The 26,028-nt window shown below is 38.3% G+C and overlaps 1 protein-coding gene across 1 annotated transcript in view; it reads right to left on the bottom strand.

Moving 5' to 3' along the window:
- LOC121948480 (testis-expressed protein 264) overlaps nt 1-26,028 on the bottom strand; it is a 46,428-nt gene that overhangs the window by 5,751 nt on the left and 14,649 nt on the right. Inside the window, exon 3 of the mRNA XM_042493881.1 lies at nt 5,835-6,000. Coding sequence (XP_042349815.1) covers nt 5,835-6,000 — 166 coding nt within the window. The remainder of the gene's footprint in view (nt 1-5,834; nt 6,001-26,028) is intronic.

Genomic DNA, 26,028 nt, shown 5'->3' with positions numbered 1-26,028 from the left:
GTTTTAATATTTTGGCTGATTGATGTATATATAAACAAAACACGGTAAAACAGTCAGACAACAGTGTATACGGCAGGGTTGGATTATGGTGTTACACAGTAGCCTGCAAATAGCACAAAACGGTAATTACTCTGAAAGTGTAATCAGGAGCAACTCTGCTAGTTAATAACAAAATACTGCACGTTTGTGTGCTTAGCCTGCTGCTGTGTGTGCTGCGATTAACCTAGAAAACATGAAAGTCCTAAAAGTTCATGTTGTTTTGTCACATGTGCCAAAAATATGTTAGAACAGATAGGAGAGATACTGCAGTGGAAATCAGTTAATGTTGACAGAGAATGTGGGACAAGGGGTCAGGGAGGAGCACAAACAAACTGGAGCTTGAACAAGGGATAATTGAAAGTAATTGCATGTACACTGCATAGCTGATAAATTATTTATTCCATACAATAACACTGCACACAGTGGACTATGAGATACGTTGTATGCATGAGAAAGAATGCAAGGCATACAAATCAGCACTAAACCCAATGTACAGTATAGAATTAACTCCTATTTATCTTTATAAAAAAGCATTCAAAATTCAAATAAAAAACATCCATATTTGAATCTAGCCACAAGCTCTTGCTGATTAATTTACACCCACCTCATGTGCATGTGATTGATGGGGCCAAGAGAAAAATGAAATAAAACATAAAAAATATGCATACCGAGCTCAGATAGCACAATGGGTTTGATTTGGTGTTGGTTTTCCTCTGCTGGTTGGATGCCTACAGCTAGTCTCAAAATTTAATCAGTCAATGAGGAAGAATAATCCCATTTGGATTGGAAGAGCCACATTAGGAATGATATCTTCATTTTTTAAAGGCGAAAACTGTTGCCACATTTGATCGGAGGGGTTTAGTCATGCCTTCAAGCATCAGTCTCTACATGCATCTGAGTGACAATTATTGGAATGAGACGGAGAGAGATGCTGCAGACTTTGAGCAGGTTAAGATTTGATGTCCAAACTCAAAGTTTTCTTGTCTCACCGACTAAACTTAAAGCTTAAATACAAGAAGCAGGGAGAAACAGTTTGCCTGTCTCTATATCCAAAGTTAAAAACACCTGCCTACCAACACTTTCAAAATGCACTAATTAGCATATTACTAATTTGTTGGTCTCTCTTAGTTGCCTGGCAACCCTTATGGTAAGGACAACACTCTAGCAAGCCACTGCAACAGTCAAGAAATACTGTATTTAATACAAGTTACTCTGAGTAAAACCACAACATGTCCATTTTACATTTCTGTTTCTGCATAGATTAAACAAACATAATATAACATGTTAGTTAGTGAGTGTAGCTGTGCTAGTCGGCAAACTTTTAAGAACTTTTTAGATGCAGTCAAGCATAAATCTTTATGCTATGCCACATGCTGCGCCGCCTCGTTTCACGTGTGTGTCAGCCAAAAAGTTGCATATGTACACACCACAAGACTACAATCGACGGCCAACATGCATGTATGTTCTGCACCTGCGTGGCACTGGAAGACAGCTTCAATACTAATAAGCCAGTTAGCACATTAACACAATCCAGTGTTGAAAGAAGAAAGCATATTTACTTTGCACCAGTGAACATCAACACAAACCATCAGGAAACATTTCTGCTAAAGTGCTCAATGGTGATAGAAAAACAACCTTACCTTACATAACTAGTTTGTTTCGATCTCACTCACTCTTGACTTTAGCCATTTGATTACATTTCTAACTTCATTTCTCTACTTGTGCACTTATATGAATTAGCCAGTTAGCACATTAAAAACACAACGCAATGCTGAAAGAACAAAGCATATTTACTGTGCACTATTAAGCAACAACACAAACCACAATGAACTGCTTCTGCTGAAGAGCTCAATGTCTAAGAAAAAACAATCCTACTTAATATAACAAGTTTGTTTCGATCTCACTCCCTCTTCAATATAGTTATTTGTTTGTTTTTCTCACTTCTGTTTCTCTGTTCTTGCAGGGAGTAGACCTGCCAGTCAGAGTTATTGCATTCACCACCAGTTCCGACATCCATTCAATGAGCTGAATTGGCTTGAAAGAAATGACAAGGGCCAAACATGGCCAGTGGTTTGGGACACGCCACACAGACAGACACTTACCGATGGCCCGAATGCTTGCTTGGTGTGTCAGGGCCTTGAGACTCAAAATAGCTCTGGTGACAACTAATGTAGACTAATGATAATCATGGTAATGGCAAACTTAAACTAAATGTTGCACTAGATTCACTCAGACTGGTTTGTGACATTGCGAGTTGTTCCACAGTGAACTATGTTGGAGAATGACAGGGTGATTTCTAGACTGTCTGACAGAGTGAGGAGCCATGTGTGAGGAGGCTGGGGATTTATCTGGTCACTGAGACGGGGTCGGTATGGAGAGCACTGGGAACCAGATGGGTGCGTTGGGGATCAATGGACCAAAGACGCCTCCAGTGTCCTGAATGCTCCACTGACCTGGCTGAGTTGATCCCAGTGTGACAGGAGCATGGCTGCCTGTCACATTATCATTCACAGTCATGCACCCAAACGTCATTCCCACCATGCATCGCACCCATGACACATGAAAAGCAGTGGATTTGTCAATAGCACTAAGTTTCACTCCATTTTGTAGCAAAGAGTGGAGATCCAGATGGACTATTGGGGCATTGTTTCCTGTAGAGATGTGACTTTTTGCAGAGGCAACAGAGAAAATACAGCTAGGGAAATATTCTGTTTAAGTTGGCTTTCAACCAATTCTTTGTGCATAATGTTATCTCAAACAAATCTTTCTTACAAAGAAAGGATGGCTAACACTTTTGGAGAGGATCACTAAATGTCTGGCACCAGCTCTCACATGATCCCCAAGGATGTCAGGATGTATCAGACTTTGGCAGTTTGAGAATTTAAAAAAGGCAATTAAAATCATTTGGAGAGCAGATTTTCCTAAATCCACACTGAATATAGATAAAAATCCCTCTTGAATAAATCAATAATTTTGCACTGTGCTCCTCAGAGTCCAATGTGACATCTTCACATGGCTTGTTTTGTTCAAAATCCAAAAATATTCAATTCGCAATGTTTCAAAACAGAGAAAAGTAGCAAATTCTATTTTTTTAGATGAAAAATATTCAAATAACATTTGGTATTTTGCTGAATAAATGAGTTAGAATATATTTTTTTCACCTATGACCTTCAATCATATCCTACCTATGTGTAAACAACAGAAACAACAGATGCTATCTACAATATGTTCAAAATTAAGTTTATACTGTAATATGTGGCCCCCTGTAGATCCTGTAGTGTTTTTTGTGGTTATTTTTGGTTATATTTGTATCCTTTAAGTTTCAGTTGTGCTATATTTAGATTCTTTATATGGTCTGCTTGTATTGTATTGAATTATATTGAGCAATATGGACTCTGTCACACAGCTGTAGTAATTAGGTGCTATGAGGCCGTTATCATCAAATAGGCTTATTTTCGCTCTCCCTGTCAACGCGTGATTAGACTCGCTTAATCTCGCATCAACCAGGATTGACTTTTGAAAAACACTCCTTCACAAGCTCATGTGTCTCATGAGGATCAATCAGTGTCAAGTGAAATTGTGCTTAAGTGCTTTTGCATCTTTAACATTGACAGCAAGTTTTCTGTGCAGTGTCCGTATAGCTGTGGATGGCCCCTCAGTGAGTGGCAGCACACCTCCACTAGAAGCTGTTGTGTCTGGGCTTTTCATTAACACCTAGGAAGGTGTCAATCACAGTTTGCTTCTGCAGGGTTGCTCATAAACAAAACAGCAGTAGAAACAAGGTCCAATTCCCCTGGGTCCCACCCAAGCGGAAAATACCACGGCTGAATGCTTAAGCCAAAACACAGGTTCCTTAACATGCAGCTTCATAATGGCCATCACAAAGTAGCTGACTGTACAGAACTCAAGGAGAAAGCTTTCTTCCTGAAATTATGTGTCACCAACTTTTTATATACAATTTTATGGTATTAGTGGCCAATTTCAGTTCTCTGAAAGGTTTTTTGGTGGTTGTTTGTATGTTTAAAGCAGCAATAATTAAAGGACTAATGCTGTATTCACATGGAATCAGGCAGACGCCTGAAAATTATATCTGGAAAACCGGATATCATTTTAGTGAACAGGAGCAGGACAGCAGGATGGTTAGAAGAATTGAGGCCAGCAGAGAATACCAGCAATGTAATGACAGATTACTGTATCTTGCCATCCAAAGTTTTTAACTTTTGCTGTCGTCCTTGACAGAATTTATAACCGAACGTTACATAGCTCAGTTGAAAACATGGGCTTACTTGACATTACTCATAATAAATATAAAATAGTTTTATTTGATATATTTCAGGGCTGTCAACAATTTATTTCTTGAATTGCGATTAATCACAGAATTTCTAAAAATTTTGCACTTCAAAACCGTTTCAGTGGCAGCAAAAAGCAATTCTTACCAGACTGTCTTGATAAGGAATCAAATGACAGCAAAAAATCGGATGGGACTAGCATTAAGTGGGCATATCTATAAGGTTGAAACTCATGGGTTCCCATAGAAAACATTTTCAGCCTGATACCTTGAGGTCAGAGGTCAAGGGACCCCTATGAAATGGCCATGCCACTTTTCCATTGCCAAAATTTAGCCTAAATTTTTGCCTCCTTACTGAAAAGCCAGCATGACATGGTTGATACCACTGGATTCCTCGGGTAATCTCGGCATGATACCAGTATCATCGCTCTACCCTTACAACACAGCCTGGTACAGCCTCTTAAAGACAGAAATGCCAGGTGGCGATAAACACAATTTTAAAAAAAAATTAATGCGTTAATTACGTACTTTAATCGCATCACGATTAAGGCTTTAATGCTGACAGGCTTCATATATTTTCTTCCATCATTTGTAATTTTGTATAACATTACCAAAGCAACATATTGCCATGTGTGTTTTATTTTGCGATCCTGACATTCCAACAGTCTGTTTGGTTTTCCGAAGCCATCCTGTAGTTATCTGTCTGCTGTTGACCATCTGCCTGATTCCTTATAAATTGAGCTTAAGGGTAATCTACAAAGAGTCACTTGATTTGACAAACCCAGAGAATTACCATCACTCTGCTGTTCCCTCTAGCAAGGCTGGGCATTTTAATGTTTTCAGCTCATTGTTTTGGTTTTGCAGCCTTCAACTTCACTGTTCTGGTTCAATCTCACCACTAACATCAACCTTGTTTCTGGCACCAGAACCCAAAAGGCTCCAAAACACTGTAAGCTACCAGCTCAACTCCACAGAAAGACAAAGTTAGTGTCAAGCTGGTAAAAAAATGAAGCATTTAGCGACTAAAGACCCTCACATTTCACTCAGGTGTAGGTGTAGACCAAAATCAGCCAAAAAAAGGTGAATATCAGACAAATCAGTGCTAATGTTTCTCAGAATAAGCTGGATGTGCCAATAAGAAAATGTTTGCTAATCCATACACCATACCAGTGGTAATAGGTCTACACCTAAATTTACAATTTAAAACAGAAACTAAGGGGTAACATCGCAGAGGGTATGTTTTATGATTGTGTATTAGTCCCACATCAAATGGCAAACTGACATTAAACAGTCTCTGCAAAGATATCAAACTCAACTTTTTGCTTTTCAGTGATCATCAAATTATAATAATGGGTATGTAGGAATGCTAAATGATGCCCATTTTCCAGCAGTACAACTGGCAAGCCTGTGGTCCTGTGTGGCTTAACAGGGCTTTAAATCCCTGTGGGTTTACTTGTAAGTTTAAAAAAAATATGAGTTTATGCAGTACAGCATGAAGTATACGTACCTGAAACTTCTGAGTCACTGTGCAGTTCCTCTTGTCCTGACATCTTCCTTTCGGCCTGTCGGGCTTCAGGCACGTAGAAATCTCCCTGCCGAGCCAAAGGGGCCATGAACTGGATCTGACCCTCTCTGTAGATCTCTAGGAACGGGTGTGCACACAGCTTCCTTTCCTGCAAGAAATAATCTAAGCTGGTTAAAAAAACAACTATCAATCAATCATTTATTCATCACATGGAACAACTCCGGTGAAATGTGATCCCATCAGCTCCTTTAACTTGTGCACTGTGATTTAGTCCTTTTTTTGTCTTCTTCCATCTTTGGCTGCTGCTTTATAATTCCCCATGTTTCAGCTTGGTTCTAGTAATCCCTGGTTTCTGGTTGTGGAATAACTGTCAACACATATCAACCTCAAAAGCCGCACGGTCGCTCTTTCTGAACACGGCAGTGTTGCTCTATTGCTGCGTCTGCGCAGTGCTATGTTTTAGTAGTTATCCACAGCAGGAACTGGACAACACCTCACATTCCCACCTCACACCAGTCCTTATTTATCATAAAGCACACTCCTGCTCTCTTTCCTCAACCAGAGTCGTCTGCTCTGTCGCATCGCCATATAGAAAAAGAGTCACCTGGTTGAAAGGCACTGTCCAGGATTTAGCCACTTCAGTGAATGAAAGGATATTACAGTTAGCAGCTTAAACGGCCCGCAGCTGGTCACTCAAAATATACTATATGTGGCCTGCCGCACTGTATTGTTCAATCAAGCAAGTTGAATTCCTGTTTTTTTCTGTTTGCCACACAATGAAAGTGCCATAATACAGTTTATAAATTCACCAAGCAGGAACTTTATAGATGTTTTCATGAGCAGATGGTAAACAAACCTATGAACAGCTACCTAACTTCAGACCTTTCCTGCAAGATAGTAAAGCATAAAGTCGACAGCGAGGGACATGGCTTTTTTAATTCTTTCTCAGTTGCATTCATCTCATTTGTATTGCAAGATAGACTTAAGAGTCAAAATTTGGCACAAATTTAGCAGAGCTGACAGCTGTGTTTAGTGTGATGATTTACAACAAATAACAAATAATATTAATATACGTGTTTCCTTTAAAGATTGGGTGTTAATTTGTAATGAGTGGGTAAATTAAATGCACAATTCGTTCAAGTCAAAACATGTCAGTGCTTATTTAACTCTGGAGGTGCCAAAGTTAAAAAGAGTATCATCAACACGTATTAACACTAGAAATTGTGCTGAATGTGTTTGAATGTGCACATACATGTAAATGTAGTGGAAAGAGATAACACCATGGTAAGACACCAGCGCAGACATGCCAGTGATCCCACATGAGTCCCACTATGAGTGAAAATGACGTGATTTCATGTGTGGGCACCTCATCGTTTCACCCCCCTGAACTCTCATGAACTCTGTCATCACACCCCACATTCAACACATCTGAGCCTTCAGTCTGTTCATGAATGTTCAGCCTCCACACACTGACTCTGTTAAATATGCTGTTTTCCTTCTGTTACTTGCCTCACTCCTCCAGAAGTGGGAAGTCTCTCACGACAGAGACCACTCCGCTTTTCCGGGCTCATTAACCTTTCATACACCATGTTTTGTGATTCTGCTCATGCATATCCAATGTCTGTTTCTTGCACCCGTTTGGCATATGCTAAATGTCGAGCACTACTACTAGAAGCACTTTGCAGCTACAGTGCAGTATCTGAATGTGATCAATTATTTAAAGCTAATTTGTTTTAATTTGCTAAAATTCATGTCAGTTTTCTTCACTACTAGTCCGTTTTACTGCAGCCAAAGGGTAACAGATTCGTTGCTGTTTGATGAAATTTAATGAATAAAGAAACTAAACGTTGAATATTATCTCTTGTTATATTCTACATTCCACTAACCCCGAGCAATATTATTCTCTTATGGTGAAAAGGGCTTAAGTAGGATTCAGAGTGAACCTTCTAAAAAATTACAGAATTTAGTGTGGTTTCAAATATAACTGCTTCCTAAAGAGAGGGGCAGCCTAGGAGGTTTTTTTTTTTTTTTTTTTTTTTACATTTGCGATATCATTATTGGTTGACTTACCAAAGCCCCTTTAACATTACCAGTTCAAGGCTGGAATATCGCACCATTATGCCGCCTTGCCATTCTGTATGAAAAGTTCGATTGCAAAAGGGGAAGACAGAGTTTGCCTCACCTTTGAGTCAGCAACATAGGTAGTAACTACACTAAAACGGTGTATGACAGGGCTAGCTTGCAGGATGGTATCATGGGTGTGATGGGTGTAAAGTTTTGACAACATTATGTGTGAGACCCACCGTGGAAAATTATAAAAGCAGCTTGCAGCAGTTAGCAGCTAACTCAAAGAGTAAGAACAATGGCCAAAAATGTCTGAAAAATGGGAAAACAATGAGATTCGGGAGCGCCTTACACTCCGAGCAGAGGATAAGATCAGCCGCCATATAACAGACATGATAAATAATTGTTATTACCATGTTATGCCTGTTGTTTATAAAGCACATGTATATGTTATATGTCACACTAGAGGCCAGCTCTGTTGTACATAATGCATATCCAGCCATAAGCTCATGTTATTTGGGGAGACGTGGCCCTGAAAAATTTGGTAAAGCCTGCTTTAAACAATAAATCATTTCCTACACTATGGCATATTCATGACATCTCTCCAAGAGTTAAAACAGCTTAGATCACGATTGTCTCTTGTCGGATCCTGGGAGTACAGAGTCCCTGCGCCCCTCGTTGACGTTCCATTTTCAAGCAAAGTGGAAGTGGTGACAGGTAGGTTACTGTTTATTGGAATGACGGCAGCGGTGCAAACGAAAGGATCTGATAATCAGGCTTGCAGACAGCACAGACACGCATATGATTCTTCACAGGAGACAGCAGACTTCTTTTCAAACTCCGGCCTATCATCTCGCTCACCATCTGTCTTTCAGCCCAATTATGACAGCACTGACGTTCCTCTCGCTGCCGTATGCAGGAACAACGTTGTCAGTTTCAGTGATTTCTGCAGCATCAATTATTGGAGGATTTTTCCTACAGGAACATCTGTGTTTCCTCACTGACTTGGCTTATCAGCTACTGCTACATATTGCATAGTGATGTACATGCATAGATGCAGGCTCACACACAGATACACGTACACACACACACACACACACACACACACACACACTGACACACACACTAGTTTAATTTTGCAGTTCAGACTCTATCAATAAATGATCAAATGTGAAAATGAAGAGCAGTGCAGACACGGTTGGTAAACAGCTACATAGAGGTGTTTGATGTTAATATTTCACTGGTAAATTCTGATTCGTCAGAGTATTTTTGCTTTAATTCACAGAGTACAATGGTTGCACAGGAAATTGACTAGTTGGTGCCATAAGTTACACAATAAAGGATTGGTGAGAAACTAACAAACATTACGGCAGAAAAAGAAGGACAGAATAAGAGTGGACTCAACAGTCTAATGGCACACTTAAAAGATCTAGGCACAAATGCATTATATGCTAAGGGTGGGCTGTAAAAGCACTACATTTAAAGGACAATATTAGAACCTCCTCACTAAAAATTAATACACAGAGTGAGAAAGACTCTCCTGGACTCTTAGCAGCAGCCTACAAGTCATTACAGGGTGAAGAAAGTGGACATCTATTTGCTTTACAACATCCTGTCAAGAATTACTGATGTTTTGGACTGATGATTAGGGAGGTCTTATAAGATGTCCAAATTTATTATGGCATGCATAACAACAATTTTGGATTTGCCTTCCAGTGTTTATGGGATCTTGGTCTTTGGTCCAATGTCACTGGGACATTATTACTTACATTGTGGTAAATGGAAACATTGTGACAAAATTGTGTTGTTGTGTTGTGTTGTCTTGAACATTAGTTCAGCAAAATGGCCCCATAGGTCTCAGTGAGTATGCAAAGGAGCAGAGCAATAATGGGACCTAATTAGTCCTACAAAATGGCAAGTGACATGTCAGGTTAAAAACAGATTTGGATTTCTCGAAATGCAAAAAAAATTGCGAGAAGGTCAAAACAACTCATCGGGGCCTACTGAGCCACACGTTTTGTGCTATTGTGACTGAAGCTATTTGGCTGCCCAACCATTGCTCCGTGATGCTCTTTTTTCCCTCGTTAAAATCAAGGTATACGTTAAATTCTGCAATTTATACTCTTCTCTTCAACGCAGCTTGTATTTTCTTTACTTTTGAAACTACATCCGCGGTAAATTGTTTGTCAGTCTTGCAATGCAAGTTACAACATTTTTATCCTGAGATTGTGCTTTTTTAAAGATCACAATTACATAGGATGCACATCACGATATGATGTATTTTCATAGCCAATATTAAAACAGAAAATAAAACAATTATTTAAAAAAAAATTACAAAAATGAAAAAAAATATGTGCAGAATTCGCAGGGATTGGTTGAATTTGCATAAACTGTTGTGATCCCAACATTGCAGAATCCTGGAGGGACTGGTTTGTTGATTTTAGGACTGATTGACAGTATCTATCATTCTAGATTTCTTGACACTTTATTTTAGGCTACTTTAAAGTGGAAATAAACAAGTTTTTGTATTAACTCATCATTATGTAATAAATGTTGCTTGCTCAATGTAATGGCTATAGAATATTGATACCATCAGTGTTTAGGTTGGTTTACTTTAAGCCTTACTTTCACTTTGAAATTCTGTCTGCTACCAGGTACGATCTCCCAAGAAAATGAAGGCTCGATTCACAGCAAAAGAGAAGCACTCCACTGTGCAACCAAAATTTGAAGAGGATAACACTTTTGTTTTCCTGGTAGCTATCAGCTACCAAAGAGTATTGGAAGTTCCATGCACACACTATCCCCAGTATGGCAACAGTGGAAGTAACTGTGGAAAACAAAATGCCGTGAATCTGAGAAAAATAGAAAGCAATCTTGTTTTCTTTGTGACAACATCTCAAATTGCTATATAAAAAAAACATATATATTCTCCTGGAAAGCTATCAGGCTTCACACAAAGCCGAATGGATCTTCTGTGCATCTGCCTCTGTAACAGATTGTTTCAAAGTTTCATGCCTTCATTCCATTATTTTTGGTTGCCTTACTCCTGAACATCCACTAAAAAAATTATTCCACCTCAAATGAATTCTTTGCAGAAACAGAAGGCAGAAGCTGTATTAGCGCATTAAAGTTTCAGATGTTCTTTTCATTAATGAAAAAGTGACTGCTCTTTGGCAGGAGGTTGAGGGTTGAGTGCTTCTGACTTTTTCAGACCAACAGTGATGGCCAGACAAGTGAGTGAAGAATAAAGGAATGCTAAATGCTAATTCATTCTGAATGGATTAATATTCAGTGAGAGGGTTCGCTCTCCCAGCGTGTGCGCTCAGCATAACTTGCTGATTTTATTGCTTCATGAAGTTCTCCTGGAAGTTAATAACTAGGGTACTGTTTTAAAATAATAAGAGAATTTCAACTATGAATAAGGACAAAACCAAGACTTTTTTTCTCTAAGAATCACAACTTGTCAAACTCAAAACCACTGTTTTATATTTTATTAGCATGTGTAGTAGACAATATGCATCTAAGACTATGACCAGCATTTGACCCCAGTATTATACCTCAACTTTGCAGAGAGGCAGATAAAATGATACATGTATGCTAAAATAAGAAAGGTTTACGTGCAGAAGGGTAGGACTTAAAATGCTTACTGTCTCTGAAAGACGGGACTGCCAAGAGCCAAAACAATTAGTTGCTTACTCGAATAGAAGACTGACAGAAGTTAATTGGTAGCTATTTTGATGATCAGATGTTAACAGGTCCAGTGTGTAGGATTTAGGTGCATCTATAGGTAGAAATGATGTGTAATATTCATAACTACATTACATTTTAATTAGTTTATCATCACTTAAGAATTGTGGTGTTTTTGTTAGCTTAGGATGAGCTGTTTATATCTACATATGTAGTGAGTCCTCTTCCAAGGAGCTGGCCATGTTATTCTACAGCAACCCAGAATGGACAAATCTAACATTCAGTGGGGCAATTTGTGTTTCTGCGTTGGCCACCAAAATTCTCCAACAAGCTTGGCACACAGGTGAAGATTTAGTTCTACAATCTTAATGTAAATGCACCAAGCAGGAACTGTATGGATGTTTTCATAAGCAGACGGTAAACAAACCTACAAACAGTTACCTACCTTCAGACCTTTCCTGCAAGATAGTAAAGCATAAAGTCGACAGCGAGGGACACCACTTTTTAAAATACTTTCTCAGTTACATTCGTCTCATTTGTATTTGACTTTTTAATAATCCATATGCTTTGAGATACAGCCCCAAGGTATTTTCACATTCTCTAATTTGGCCCTCATTTAAAAAAAATGGATAACACTGAATTTGACCTTTAAGTAAAATTTAAATTTAAATTTAAATTTAAATGATTTTCATGCAAAAATGTTCTCTTGTTACACATGCAAGGGATTTGCTGCTTTTCTTCATCTAATGTGATAACAAACTAAATAACTTTCAGTTTAGATTGTTGGTCAAAGAAAACAAGCAATTTTGAGTTGTATTAATAGGCTTTAAGACATTGTGATTTATTCATTTTTTTTTTTTACATTTTATACAACAAAGAATGAATTAAAATAATTAGTTGCTGTCCTACAGTGTTTTATTCATTTTTTTATTATGAGACCTGAAGACATCTTAATTATTTGTGCACTCAAACATGGAGCCTAAAGCCATCACTTATCACTGCTGGGTAAGTAAAGAAACAAGCCTAACTATGTGATGAGGTGATGAGGTTTCTCTGTGTCTTAAAAACTGAAGACCTGTGAGAAAGGGCAGGCAAATAATTAGACCTGCAGTGGATTCGCTGCACGGTAGGCTTTTGTAATTGAGTAGGGGATTGAGGATGGTGTACTTATTGATTTTTGTTTGATTTTCTCCAAACTCTTCTCCTGCAGTGTCAGGGCCTCAGGAGCCCAGGAGAGCACTTAAGGCAATCCAGAGTAACAGGGTCATAGTAAGGTCATTTTTTTTCTTCACATCCTCCAAGGGACAGATTTGGTGATATTTTTCACCAGAAAGATATGATTTTGTTTCTCAGGCATGAAAACATTATTACATTGTAGCATTATTAAGGGAAGAGACATGGGAAATTACAAGAGCCAACAAAGCATGACCTCACATTACTTTGACTGAGGACATGGATATATCCATCCCTGCTTGATGTTGCTGTTTGCTGTTTGTCATGAATCATAGCAGGTAAAAAAGATGATTCTGACCATCACCATCAATGCGTTTCAAAATTAAGTTGAGATATGGAAGGGGACAGCAGTGATCCAATTCTTCTCAGAAGCATCTTTAAGAGAAGACGCTTCCCTTCACATGATTTTCATGCATACATCAGCCACTTGCCACAGCTATTTCACGGGGAACCATTCAAAGGTACCATTGAAGCTATTATGGCTTCTAGAAAGCTTAATTATTGAGCTAATTCAAATGTCACAGTTAAATAAACCTTGTAATTATGGGGCCTTGTTGTCCTGAAACATAGTGAAGGAAAATCTGCTTCAACAAAGGATTATAAATGAATGAAATTTGTACAGTGTAGGGGATTACCAAAAACATCACGCAAAAAGGCTCATGTGTGTGTACACACACAACCCTTTAATCAACTCTTCAAGGACTTTCTCATGCTAGCTGTGTATTTATTATTATTTGTAGCCACTCTGCAGTATGCGTCCCGAGGGAACTGGTAAAGGATATTCTACACGAAGAAGAGGATGTGTGAGTATCCTCTCTTTCCAGGTTCCTCGCCTGAGGAACAACATCTGCACGGGACCCCTGTGCAAATACATCACATGTGTCCTTGGATAAATAAATGAAACCGTACAGGGTATTTTTAGCTCAAAACAAGATTTCCGGGCCCCCTGGCACAACGTGGTTATGTACTTTTGCTTAGAAAGTCGTGGAGGCTCTGTACACCACACATGAATTATATAGTATATAAATATATTCAAAAACAGACAAAAAAATCATATTACGATTATTTTAACAGATGATGCAACTGCAATATGAGTCATAATCTTAGTGGGATAGGTAATTTTTGCATTTAATTTTCACTGAAAAAATAAATGAATGAAAAATTTGATGATGTCATTTTTGCTGTGGTCTGTACCAAACAGGCATGCTCCCTTATGTCTGGAATAGTTACATTTAAGCAATTTATGAAGAAAATGGATGGATGGATAGCATGTGAAGGCCTCAGAGATTTGTTTTTATAGATCTGTTAATTTACTACCATAACAGATAAAATAAGTGATAAGGTTGTGGCAGGTGCAAAAACTGTTGCATATACACAGAATAATACAGATTGCCAAAGATTCGATACTTAGATCTGATGACACTCACTCAACATAGGCGCATATGGGTCAGTGCAAATGATTTCCCATTTCCTATCTCTGACTATAATAAGTTATACTACATTAAATTATGGCTTGTTTTCTGTATATTTAAACACTGAGTACATTCACATGGACGTGAATAACTGGTTTATGATCAGGGTTTTGGAGTATCCCGTTTATGCGTCTGAGTGTGCAAATAACCAGATTCCGGTTATGAGAAACCTGAATATATTAGCTCTAGAAAACAGGATGTATACAGGCAATATGCATAACCTGATAACACCATATTCTGAGTATTAACATAATCTGGATAAGCCTCATAAACAATTTATTCATGTCCATGTATTTGCACTGGATGATACAAATAAATCTGTATTTTTCTCCATTGTTGTTTGTTGTCTTTTGCAGCTTCTCCTTCTTAGGACATGAATGTTTAAGTGTTAAATTGTGTGGCTTGTTGTAAGTGTACATTCTCCTAATCTGTTTTACTGAAATTTCTTTTCCGAGCAGCAATTCAGTAATAGACAAAGGAGGAGTAAATTTCTCTGCAGTGAGTAGCTGGAAGTGTTGGTGGGGAAGACAGCACCGAAGAGCTCTCTGCCTCAAAGAAGAGATATTTTACCAGCGCATAAAGAGGCACTCTGGGACAGCGTGACAAATATAGTGAATACATTTGGGCACCGGAGGCGTAATTTCAACAAAGAAAAAAGTGCTGGTATTGTAGAGGCGCAATAACCAAAGTCAATTCTGACATAAATAAAGCTTACTGTATGCATGAGCTACCAGTGGTGGTTCTGCAGAGGAGCCATTAACTCACAGCACACAAAGAAATAAGACATGTTTTTCCCAGGTGGTGCTTTATCTTGGCTTGGTTTAAGAATGCCCTCAAATGCATACCATGTTATATCTGAATCCAAATTTGTTCTTTAAAATGTCAAAAAAACAGCACGTTTTCCCACCACATACCAACAGTAAAGATATGAAGCTTACAAATGTTTGCCACCAAAACGAGGCTGTAAAACCATGTTCGGCGTGATGACATTCTGAATCTCATTTAGCCACTTGTAAGCAACGGCCTTTTTTAAAGGCAGATTAAGGCAGGCATGTCCAAAATCTGGCCCCCAGACCAAGTTTAAACGGCCTTTGGCCTGACTTTCAAAATATGCTATATGTGGCCCTCCATTCAATATTGGTTAATAAAGTGATTTCATTTTACATTTTTTCTGTTCACTTCATGATGATAAGAGTATCACACAGTTTGTAGGCATGCCAAAGTCAGAACTACGTGGGTAAAATTAATGTGTTTTCATAAACAGACTGGAAACAAACAGTCAGTTACCCAACAGCACACATTTCTTGCTAGGTAACAGACATGGCCACAGCAAAGAAGTCGACATTGAGGGCTGTTGAAACATAAAACAGTTGCGCTTGTCTTGTTTGCTTCTGATTTCTTTTTTAAAAATTTGAATAACCCTTTTATTTTCACATGATCCCATCTGGCCCCCATTAAAAAAAAGTTTGGACACCCCTGCAATAATGTTATATAGTTTGCCAGTAATATTAGTAGCCTAATCTCAGAGGAATTTTATTTGAGATAATATTTAATCATTTTTTAAAAATATATTTTAGGTTTATGTGGCAAGTTTGCTGCAAGAATTTATTCAAAAACAACAATTTTAATAATACTCATAATCAACAACAATCCATATTCATTCTCAGGTTGAGTTTTCTGCTGTAGAGATGATATTACAGAGATTGCTAAGGGAATAAATCAAAATTATTAAAATTTTCCAGCATTTGACTATGTCTAAAAGCAGCAATGTTCAGAGTGACACTAAATCCCAGGAGACATTGAACTTCCTGTATCTTAGAGTGTCAGCCTTGATGAAACAAAGACAGTGAAAAATTGATGGAGAAACACGAAGATCTGCTGCCCATGGGGAGATAGACGGGAAAAACAGAGAGGAAAACAGCCGACAAATGATCATTCTGAGTGCCGAGATGGATACAAACAACAACCTCTGCCTCAACAATGGCCCCTTGTCTCCTGAGGAGAAAAGCAAAAGAATCTGAACAACATGCTGTCAGCAGTGAACAGGACAGCGGATGGAACATAGTGGCAGATAAGTGCTCCCAACCATTGTACTGGGTTCAGATAATCTGCAAACAGGGCTGTTTTTAGGGATATTAAGTCAAATTTAACATTTCTTTGTAAGCAAGAAAAACTCACCATTCAAGCTATTTCTAGTCAACCATTAGCATAACAAACCATAACACAAATGGACAAAATACAGGTTCAGTACATAATTTTTGACATTTATTATTCATGTTTTATTGCCAACAACTGACTGTAACTTAAAAAGTGGGACTTTCCCAACTTTCTTGGTTGTCTTTAACAGCTGGAGACTGTGTATGAAGATGGACGACACGTCTCAGTTTATGCTAAGGGTGGGCAATATGGTCCTTAAAGAATATCATGATATTTCAGGGTAATTTTGCGATAACGATATTCTTGAAGATATGACAAAATACTGAAAAATATATGGAAAATATAATTTTTAAAATTAATTTCAAGAGCATAAAATTGTAGTGCAGTGTTATTGTTTTACATGTCAGCAATGTCACAGTTTGCCTTAAAATATATAGTGAAAACTAAACAAAAATGATCAAAGTGAGTTTCAGATTCTGTGCAAATAAAAATCTTCTGTGATTTCCTTCCAGCGTTGACTTTTACTTTAATAAGGAGTGCAACTTACAAGCATCTGCAATGCTAGGCTGAGCCAGTGTATGCTGTCTGCTTGACCCACTAGACCCAATCACAAGCAGCACCATTGATCTCGAGTACACTAATTGGAAATCGTCACCATGTCAATCATGACGTCAAATACCCTTTTTATAGTATCAAATAACTAATTAACACCAAACTTATCAGAAACACGAACACTTGAACAAACATCAGTGTGACAAAAACTTTATAACATGTACAGCAGCCAGCAGCCAGGAGCAAATCAATGTGTTTCGACTTCACTTTTGAGAAGTTTTTATGTCGTCTATCATTTTTACAGTCTTTTTATTTTTACAGTTTTTTACAGCTTGTGAACTACTTTCTATGTAAAGGAATGGTAAAAAAGGTTATGGGAACATCTAAAAGATGTGATGTTTTGTGCACTTCAGAGAAACTTGCCCTTCTTCAGCTCTGCTGTGGTGCTAACCATGTACAACAGTATACACTGGCTTGTTAATGGAGTCCACCAACATCAACAGTTGACCTAACACAGGCACCAACCACTGGCTGTTTCCATGACATTTACGCCTTGCAGTGGCAGCCTTAAGACAGACCTTCACTTAGCGTTGGGGTTTGATTACGAATATCTATCATTGGTTCTATCAATCCATGCAAAAATGCCCTATATCTTAAGACTGTTACATCTGGAAAGCAGCAGAACTCTTTGAGAGTTGTTTTGTCTTTACAAAACTTTTCCAATTTGTATGGCCACTGGAGGTTTAGAAAGTTTATTGAAAGTCTTTGCTTCTCTACAAGACAAGCAAAAGAATCCAGAGACAAATATAGACTAGCAGACAACCAGTTTACATGCATGAGTGTTAGGCAAGTCATTTAAGGTAAAGGCACTGTGTCAACTTTCAGTGGTTATCAGAATGAAATCCAAGGCTGTGGTTTGTGGTTGATGTGTGGTTTCACAGATGAGCAACATCCATTTGAAATATACATTTACTAAATACAATTAAGTTTGAGGCTTTCAGGGTCCTCACATTGCAGAGGGCATGCGATGTTAGCAATATTTACAACTTTGTGTGTGTGTGTGTGCATGTGTTTGAATAAACATTACCAAAAATTTTTTACTGCCCAGGCCTGTTTAGCTATTCAGCGATGGTACTGATGGTGTATAACAAGTCCTACGAGAAATACATGAGTATATGAAATGCCTTCGTCTCGGTCCAGTTGTCATTTCAGTGTCATTCAGGTCATATTTGCTAAGGCATATTTGAGTTCATATTTCAGTCCACATGGTTCAGTGAATACGAAGAAGAAATGTGCAACAGATTTCTCTCGTGTTATACTTGCAGCAGAGGAAAAAACACGTCAACAGTAAAATAACATCCATCAAAGCTTGAGCATTCACACAGCTTTTTAAAAGTGAGAAGCAAGACATATTTCGGTGCTAAATGCTGCAGGGACACTACCAAGTGCAGTAGACTAACATGACTTCAAAGGTAATATTCAACTGATGGTTGATAATGACAGCAGGCTTTCAGTGGCTGCAGGGGAAAGTGACTGTCTCCCTTGCAGATAACATGTCCACAAGACCATGCCTTCTATCTTATCCCACGGGACATTGCAAACAGAAACTGGAAAATGGAATTGAACCGTTGCCAGAACTTTAACTACCATGCTGGTACTGAAAGAGTACTACACTGACAAAAATGCCACTCTTGCAACACTGAACTCATGATAAACAATTTGGAATGGCAGATATCTAGGGCTGTCTAGGATTGTTTGGGCATTGAAATTTCAGTGATAAATTTCCGCAATTAATCAAAGATTCGACCAGGTGCGGAGATGAGGACCAGAGTTCGACTTTTTGGAAACATTAGTTGCATCAGTAGATGCACCTAAAACAACATGGCAATTTAGCCACTTTGTTAGCAGTGGCTGTCCTAGACTCTCAAGGGGGCCAATGCAAAGAAGCCGATTGAGGCCGCTTAACACACCCTGGTCTTTCTTTCTTTTGTTTGTTTGTTTGTTTCTGGAGACCAGAAAGGTATGCTCGTTTCATTGTGCAGACAGTTACACTTAATGAATGTCCTAACTAACAGCAGTACCCAGCTGTCATTGGGTTGCTAGAAGGGGCCCCACTTTGTTTTGTTTTTTTGACAGCAGCAGAAATCCACTATATCGTGCCTTTATAGAGAGGTTTAACTCTTTGAAAGCTAAAAAATAGACTTGGCTTCTTTCAAAATCTTTGGAAGGTGGCAATGAGCAACAAAAGTAGAAATAACATAAATCAAGCAAACAACTACAATACAAGAAAATCACCTTAAAATTGGCATAAATAAATAAATAAATAAATAAATAAATAAATAAATAAATAAATAAATAAATAAATAAATAAATAGATAGATAGATAGATAGATAGATAGATAGATAGATAGTTCCCCTGCAAAATATGTGTTGGGGGTGAACTTTGGTGGATCACAAGGCTCGTGGGGAGGCGAGTCCTGTGATTAAAATGGCACTGCAAAAGAAAATGTCAAAAAAACCATTAACAGTTATATGTCACTGTGTGATTCAACTTTTGGTGATAAAAAAAAAAAAAAACGGCTAATCAGTGCCCTTGAGGTGAAATATAACTATACTTTAGCTCTGGAGGAACAGGACCCATTAAAACCACATGTTTTGGAAACGGTAACATGCAGATAGCAGAAGGAAGGGAGAGTGCTGTCCTAAATCAACCGACAAATGGCAGGTTTATAGCCACAGTCTACAACCAGTGAGTCAGAAAACAGACTTTGATGTGTGAAATGGATTGAGTAAAGATTTCAGACACTTCAGAAAAAGTGAAACAGTGACCTTTAGATCAAAACTGCCATTAGCTGAAACTGTGCCAGCTCTTTTCTTAGGTCCTGTTTTTAAAATACTTAAATGTGTGTATCAAGGGGCACTGCAAAACACTCAGTGGCAATGCAGAACATGTAATTCATGGTGACATTTGACCACTTCCTGTACCCTGTGTGTTAATGACAGTAATCTGTAAGATTATGGAGGATACCACTCCATCAGTGGCGCATAGCCTTCTTCTCCCTAGCAATTTACTTTCCCTTTTGTTTCTTTCCTTTACTTCTCCAGCCACATCCAATGAAACCCCTCATATCAATGCTGTATTTCTCCTCTTTTCTGCTTTGCTTTGTCACATGATTATTTTGACTGTCAACACACAGAACTACAATAGCATTTCCTCAATGCTACTACAGTCTTTTTAGACATTTTCTATGGGTCTTATTACTTTACATAGAGGTGGGGGGTGATAGAATATAGTATCTATGCAGCCCCTTTATCAACTTCATTTCATTTGAAAGCCCCGAAGGGAAAAAAAAGCAGTTTAAAGGGGCTGACGGCATAATGAGTGACAGTAGTTGCTGCCAGTACGAACAATCCAGGTGTCACTCAAGCAACAACAGTCTTTACACAGACTTATTCAGCCCTGACAAATGAACAAGGTCTATTTGAAAGTCACCGAGCTGAATAAAGCAGTTAAGCTTTAAGCCTCTTTTTTTTATCTTTCCCATTTTCTTTAGTTAGCTCAGTGAGGTCCCAAACCTCTGCACCTTGGTTAGGTGCCCCCACCCTGTTGTCCGACTCATACTTGAATGGTTCAAAATTGCCTCTGGATTGCTTTTCAGAAAATCCCTCAAGAGGACACTGGAGCAAATTCATTTAATTTGCATGTCTATCTCGACAAAAGACACGACCAAATTGTTGGAATATTTTAGCCGACATAAGAGAATGACTGTGTGTGTGTGTGTGTGTGTGTGTGTGTGTTCGCATTTGTGTGCTTCCTTTTCTCTTCTGTCCAGCAGAGCCACATCACAGATACACAAACTGACCAGGTGTTGAAAAGAGCTTTATGAATGCAATATTTAGTCCTAATAGAGCTAAAACTACAATTTTTGAGAGACTTTTGGTATTTGCTTTGGCAAATCATCCAATCATGAATACATCAGCAGCATCTTTAACATGAAGGGGAGATATCACAGAATGCAGGAAATACATTTCTATTTGTGTCCCAACCAGTTGTCCATATTTCTAAAAATTTGAACATTTTACTGGCTTGATTCCTGAAGGATTTGGGCTAGTCCTACTGCAGGAAGCTGCTAATAAGACAGTGCCATATGTGCTTCAAGTAGCTAAAGAAGTATTTCACTGCTTAAAGATGGTCTTTTCATTTAACTTGGCTGTCTATGCATTTGCACAAATGAATTAAATTGGTGCTGTATCACCAGGGAAAACAGAGAAAAAGGCCTGTGGCTTTTAAATTTGCTCAAAAGTTAAAAAAAAACCCTACAACAACCAGAATGCACTGTGCCACAACAGACCGATAAATGCTCCTGTCGCTCCTCTACAGGAAACAATATGGCTGATGGCTGGTAACAAGCGATCTCAAATTGCATTTAAACAGTAAGTTAAAACATGTTGCTCTACCAGACTCATTATTATGTCAGTCGAATCAGATTTGGCTGTTCCATAAGAATATTCCATTCAACAATTTGTTTAGTTTTACATACAAAGTTCTGGAGTCTGAACAGGCTCTGCAGGACTTTCAGCGTAACAGTGGCATCCATGTAATATAGTAAACAAGCTAATGGTGCTAACAAAGGGTCATAAATGTACAACAACATTTTTTGCCAACACTAGATATCAAACAAAAGCCAGAGACTGTTTCGTATTAACTTGCTGTGAGCTGTAAATTCACCATAAGGTGCAGTTTCTCCCTCCCTGTGTCACTGCCTGATGTCCACATCTGCAAAGAGTAGTGTGACAAAAGTACACTGCACTGGAAAAAAGACAAAAAAAACAACAACTGCTTGACTTGAAGCAATATCAGCCAACTGAAGGTCTCATAATTCAAGCCTCTAACTTTCAAGAGGCAACTCCAATATGTTTCTGAAGACATTTTGGGTGAGAAAAAGACAACGCAGTAACACAATCTTAGTTCGTATCATCACAGCTTTAGTTTTACAGTTTGACCTGAGTATTATTCAACTTCATTTTACAATATAGTTAACAGTACGGTGCCTACTTCCTGTTCACAAATTCTGACATTACAACCAGAAGTGCACTAAAATTGTTTCTGTAGACATTTTAGGTGAGAAGTAGGCAGTACAGTGACAGAATATTGGTTTATAGCTAATCAGCACTGCATGTTCAATCTGTATTTGAAAGAGAGAAGGAGAGAGAGAGGGGAGCGAGTCTCTCTCTTGATCCGCTTCTATCCTCTCTGTATCCATGGTGGCATATATATGAAAATGTAGAAGTACAATCTGCAGTTTGAGCAACAGCCTTAGAGCCAGCTCCAATCTGCTGGAAGACACAGATTTGAGCTGAGATATGAGCAGGTAGATCTGGGTGTTGGTGAGATGGAAGGAAAGTATTTACATATACCAAGCACATTGTTACGATACAAAGCTGGTTAAAAATCGGCAAAATAACCCTTCAAGTCAAAAGACTCCAGCCACAATAATTGTTATTTACACAGCTCCTCCAGTCATTTTCTTCCACATATTTTCTTTGTATTAGCGGGACAAACCAGGGAGCAGGTTTAACAGCAAAATCACAGACCGGTAACATCAGAGTAGACAGCGTGCGTCTTTTAAGCATTCGCTCGATCCTTACATCCTACATGATTGATAAGATGGCCAGTGGCACAAAACAATTTGTCCCATATCTAAAAATAACTATCCTTCTTAAATTGTAATCACACCCTGCTGCCTGATCTTGATTCAGAGCGACAGTGCAACAGAGGATAAAGTTTGAATCAGATCAATCATATGTAGATGTGACATTTAACACCAACAGTAGATTCCCAGCTGCTGAAGGATGAAAGCCATGTTTGAACATTTGACGGGCAAACTCCGCAGAGCGTCCCATGGGAAGAGTTCGCTCACAGGATCATGACGCAACATACTTGATGAAAGAGGCCCTGTGATTTAGTACATTAATATAATTAATTGGTTAAAAATAAAACAACATGCCCAGATATATTAATTTCATTATATTATATTAAAACTATTTTTTCCCTTTGTCAAAAGAAATAACACCTGCAGACAGAATGCCTGTGCTCTTACTCAACATTTCATTGCCTTAAGAGTAATTAAGCTGTTATTTTCATTTTTAAAACTCCTCACTGAGTTCACATGTTTTTCAGTGCAAATAGTGCTTGCTGTATGTGATCACAAGGCAGGAGGGAATTAGAAAAGCGATTAGGAGGGATGACATGCCCAAACGTTCATAGAAATTATAGATAGACTGAGGGGATAAAAAAGATAAACAAAAAAAATGTGCTTTAGCTTGTTGGAGATGAAGCCTTCTGTATCTAGATAAATACAGTAAAAAAAACTGAGCTCCAGCCTCCTGAGCTGATTGCTGCCACTCTAGACAATTCTTGTAATTCCAGTAGACATGCCGCAGTACTTTCAGAAGATACACCAAATTATGAGTATGAATGTATTTTTAATAAGAAACATCGCCACAAATCTTTGATCCATGTACTCAGAATTGGACTTTTAACGGTACTTACTTTGTAGGTTACAGCACAACAAAATTAGGAAATAACAACAATGAACACAATTAAAACAAAGTAAAAAAAACAATTTAACCGCATTACCTACTCATTTACTTATTGCAGAAGCACAAATATCAAGAAAAAAATGACCAAATCAATAAAATCTGCAAGTCTATAAAATCTGCTAGAAACGTTCTGCCTCTGCTGTGGTAATGACGACATGCAGCGGACACAACAAAACTGGGTCGCAGCACATCGGCCAGCGGACTCTGGGTGTTGCTGGTAAGTGTTGTGCTTTTATCACCGTACCAGAGTAAGCTTGTTGCTCACTATGTAGTCAGCCCTGTGTAGCAAAATGTCAAGATATTTTTGTCAGAGAAAAAAAGAGGAGTGTGGATTCAGCAGTCAACAAGTGTTTTAAAAAGTCAACAAAACACGTTTTTCAACACTTGTGAATCGCATTAACCACAAGAGGTCCTTAAGTATACAGTCATGAATGTGCACAAAAAAATATTAGGCTGATTGATCCAGTAGTTTGTAAGATTAGCAGCAGACAGACAGATACACATACTCACTCACGCATGCACTCACAAAATCATGAAATTAATCTTGCTGATTTCCATGATATCCTGGATATGCCAAAATCAATTGACAATGAACTAAATAGTTAATTGGGAGAATTCTACTGCCAAGTGTTGTGCTTTTAAAAAAATGTAACAGACATTTAAATGAATATTCAATACCACATTTCAAGATAAGAGGACTAATTGATTTTTAGTGTGACAAAATTAGGTCTTCAACAGACAGTTGTAATGGCTGTCATTGTAATGTGAATCACATCATTATAACTGTTTATTATTATGCATTCTTTATTTCAATGTTAGCACATGCACTCCATATTTGAAGCATGTTGATTTGTATTACTTTGCATCTTTTATTTGCATTTTGATTTATATCAGAGTTCATGTGCAATTTATTGGACAAGTTGGGCTTCAGTGTATTCAAATGAAGTAAAATGTGGTCAGTGAAAGAAAGACGCCACAGCAGGTGGCAACAAAAAGGTTTCTGACTGAATGTCAATGAGGCAGACATACAAAAGGTTAGGCATTTTCAAAAGTTTCTGTCTGACAGAAGCTCGTGCAAGATTGCAAATTTGGAGATGGAAATGTAATGACTATTGAAGTTGACCATTTGCTGATAAATCATCCTAACCACACGGCTTGATCCCTGCACCTCATTAGTGCCATGAGTTACAACTGAAACAGACAAAAGAAATTTGTAAAACTTCTGAATACTAATATAAATAAAAACGTTCTGCAGGAAAAGCATTGTAAAATGCTTTGAATTTAATGTCGGTTTCTCCCCCATATGGAGCTTAACCCTACCTATGGGAATAAACTGTCTGAATACATGTCCTCTTTCATCTTAATAAGATATTTCAAAAGTTATACACCCCCAGAAATACAAATTAATTAATCACACTCTGAATCTTCCAGCATATGACACTGCCTCCATTACTTTGCCCAGCATATAAACCCCACAACCTTTTCTGACCTTTCTGATCGTACGTCACCTTTTGCTAAAAGTCTGCATGTTTAACAGGCCCTGCGGACTAGCATCTGTGCACTGCTTTGCATCACTCTCACCCACTAATAAGAATTGTGTGAGGCAGCACCTTATGTGCCAAAAATGAGGCTTCATTCGCTATCATGCCGAGGAGGACTTTATGATCACTGTCACACCATGTGTGTTAGTTGCTAAAAAAGGCCATTTCTTAGGAACAAAGAAAAACTTGCTTTATATTCAGCCCAGAACCTCTGTGCTGGCAAGAAACTTCAGTGCCCCGAAGCGAACAAATGTTCCATCGTCTGCCTTTCACAAACCTTTAGATCTCTGTGAATGTCAGCAATATTATTCTCCCACCCCGGTCCCCAATCCAGTCTGAAGGCCTGGCCACCGTGCTTGAATCAAATCTCAAGATGCCAAGGCGTCTGCGATGTAGCCCACCACTAAAGAGCCAAGGCACAGAAGAAAAACACTGGGGCCGATCGATGGTCTGACTAGGCAAATATCAGGCCCAACCGTGGGGCAGCAACTCAAAGTGTCTGACAGACAGAAATCATTCTGCCATGACAAGCCAGGCATGCTAAATGCTGATGAGCTTGTTTGAAAAGGTCTCACCACTTGGGATATTCAAAGTGTCAGCCATCAACAGCATGCTTTATTCACTAAAAGGGACCCATTTAGGACTATTTGTGCTGTTCTGTTAAATGGGAGCCATGTTTTAGTTTATATATTGTTGTTGAATTTTAAACAGTGACAAACTGTTTATAGTGAAACGTTGTGTTTTTTGTTTTCTTCTAATGTTTAGATGGCATTTGCTTCAAAAATAGATTTCAAATTACTTTAAATCATTAAAAATCCAGGTAAGATAATTTCAGTGATTTCACACATTACACATTATAATGTTAAA

This window comes from Plectropomus leopardus, chromosome 2 (genome assembly GCF_008729295.1).
Source record: "Plectropomus leopardus isolate mb chromosome 2, YSFRI_Pleo_2.0, whole genome shotgun sequence".
In the NCBI taxonomy this organism is placed as follows: Eukaryota; Metazoa; Chordata; class Actinopteri; order Perciformes; family Serranidae; genus Plectropomus; species Plectropomus leopardus.
The sequence above is the reverse complement of the archived record's forward strand: the minus strand, read 5'-3'. Positions and strand labels throughout refer to the sequence as shown.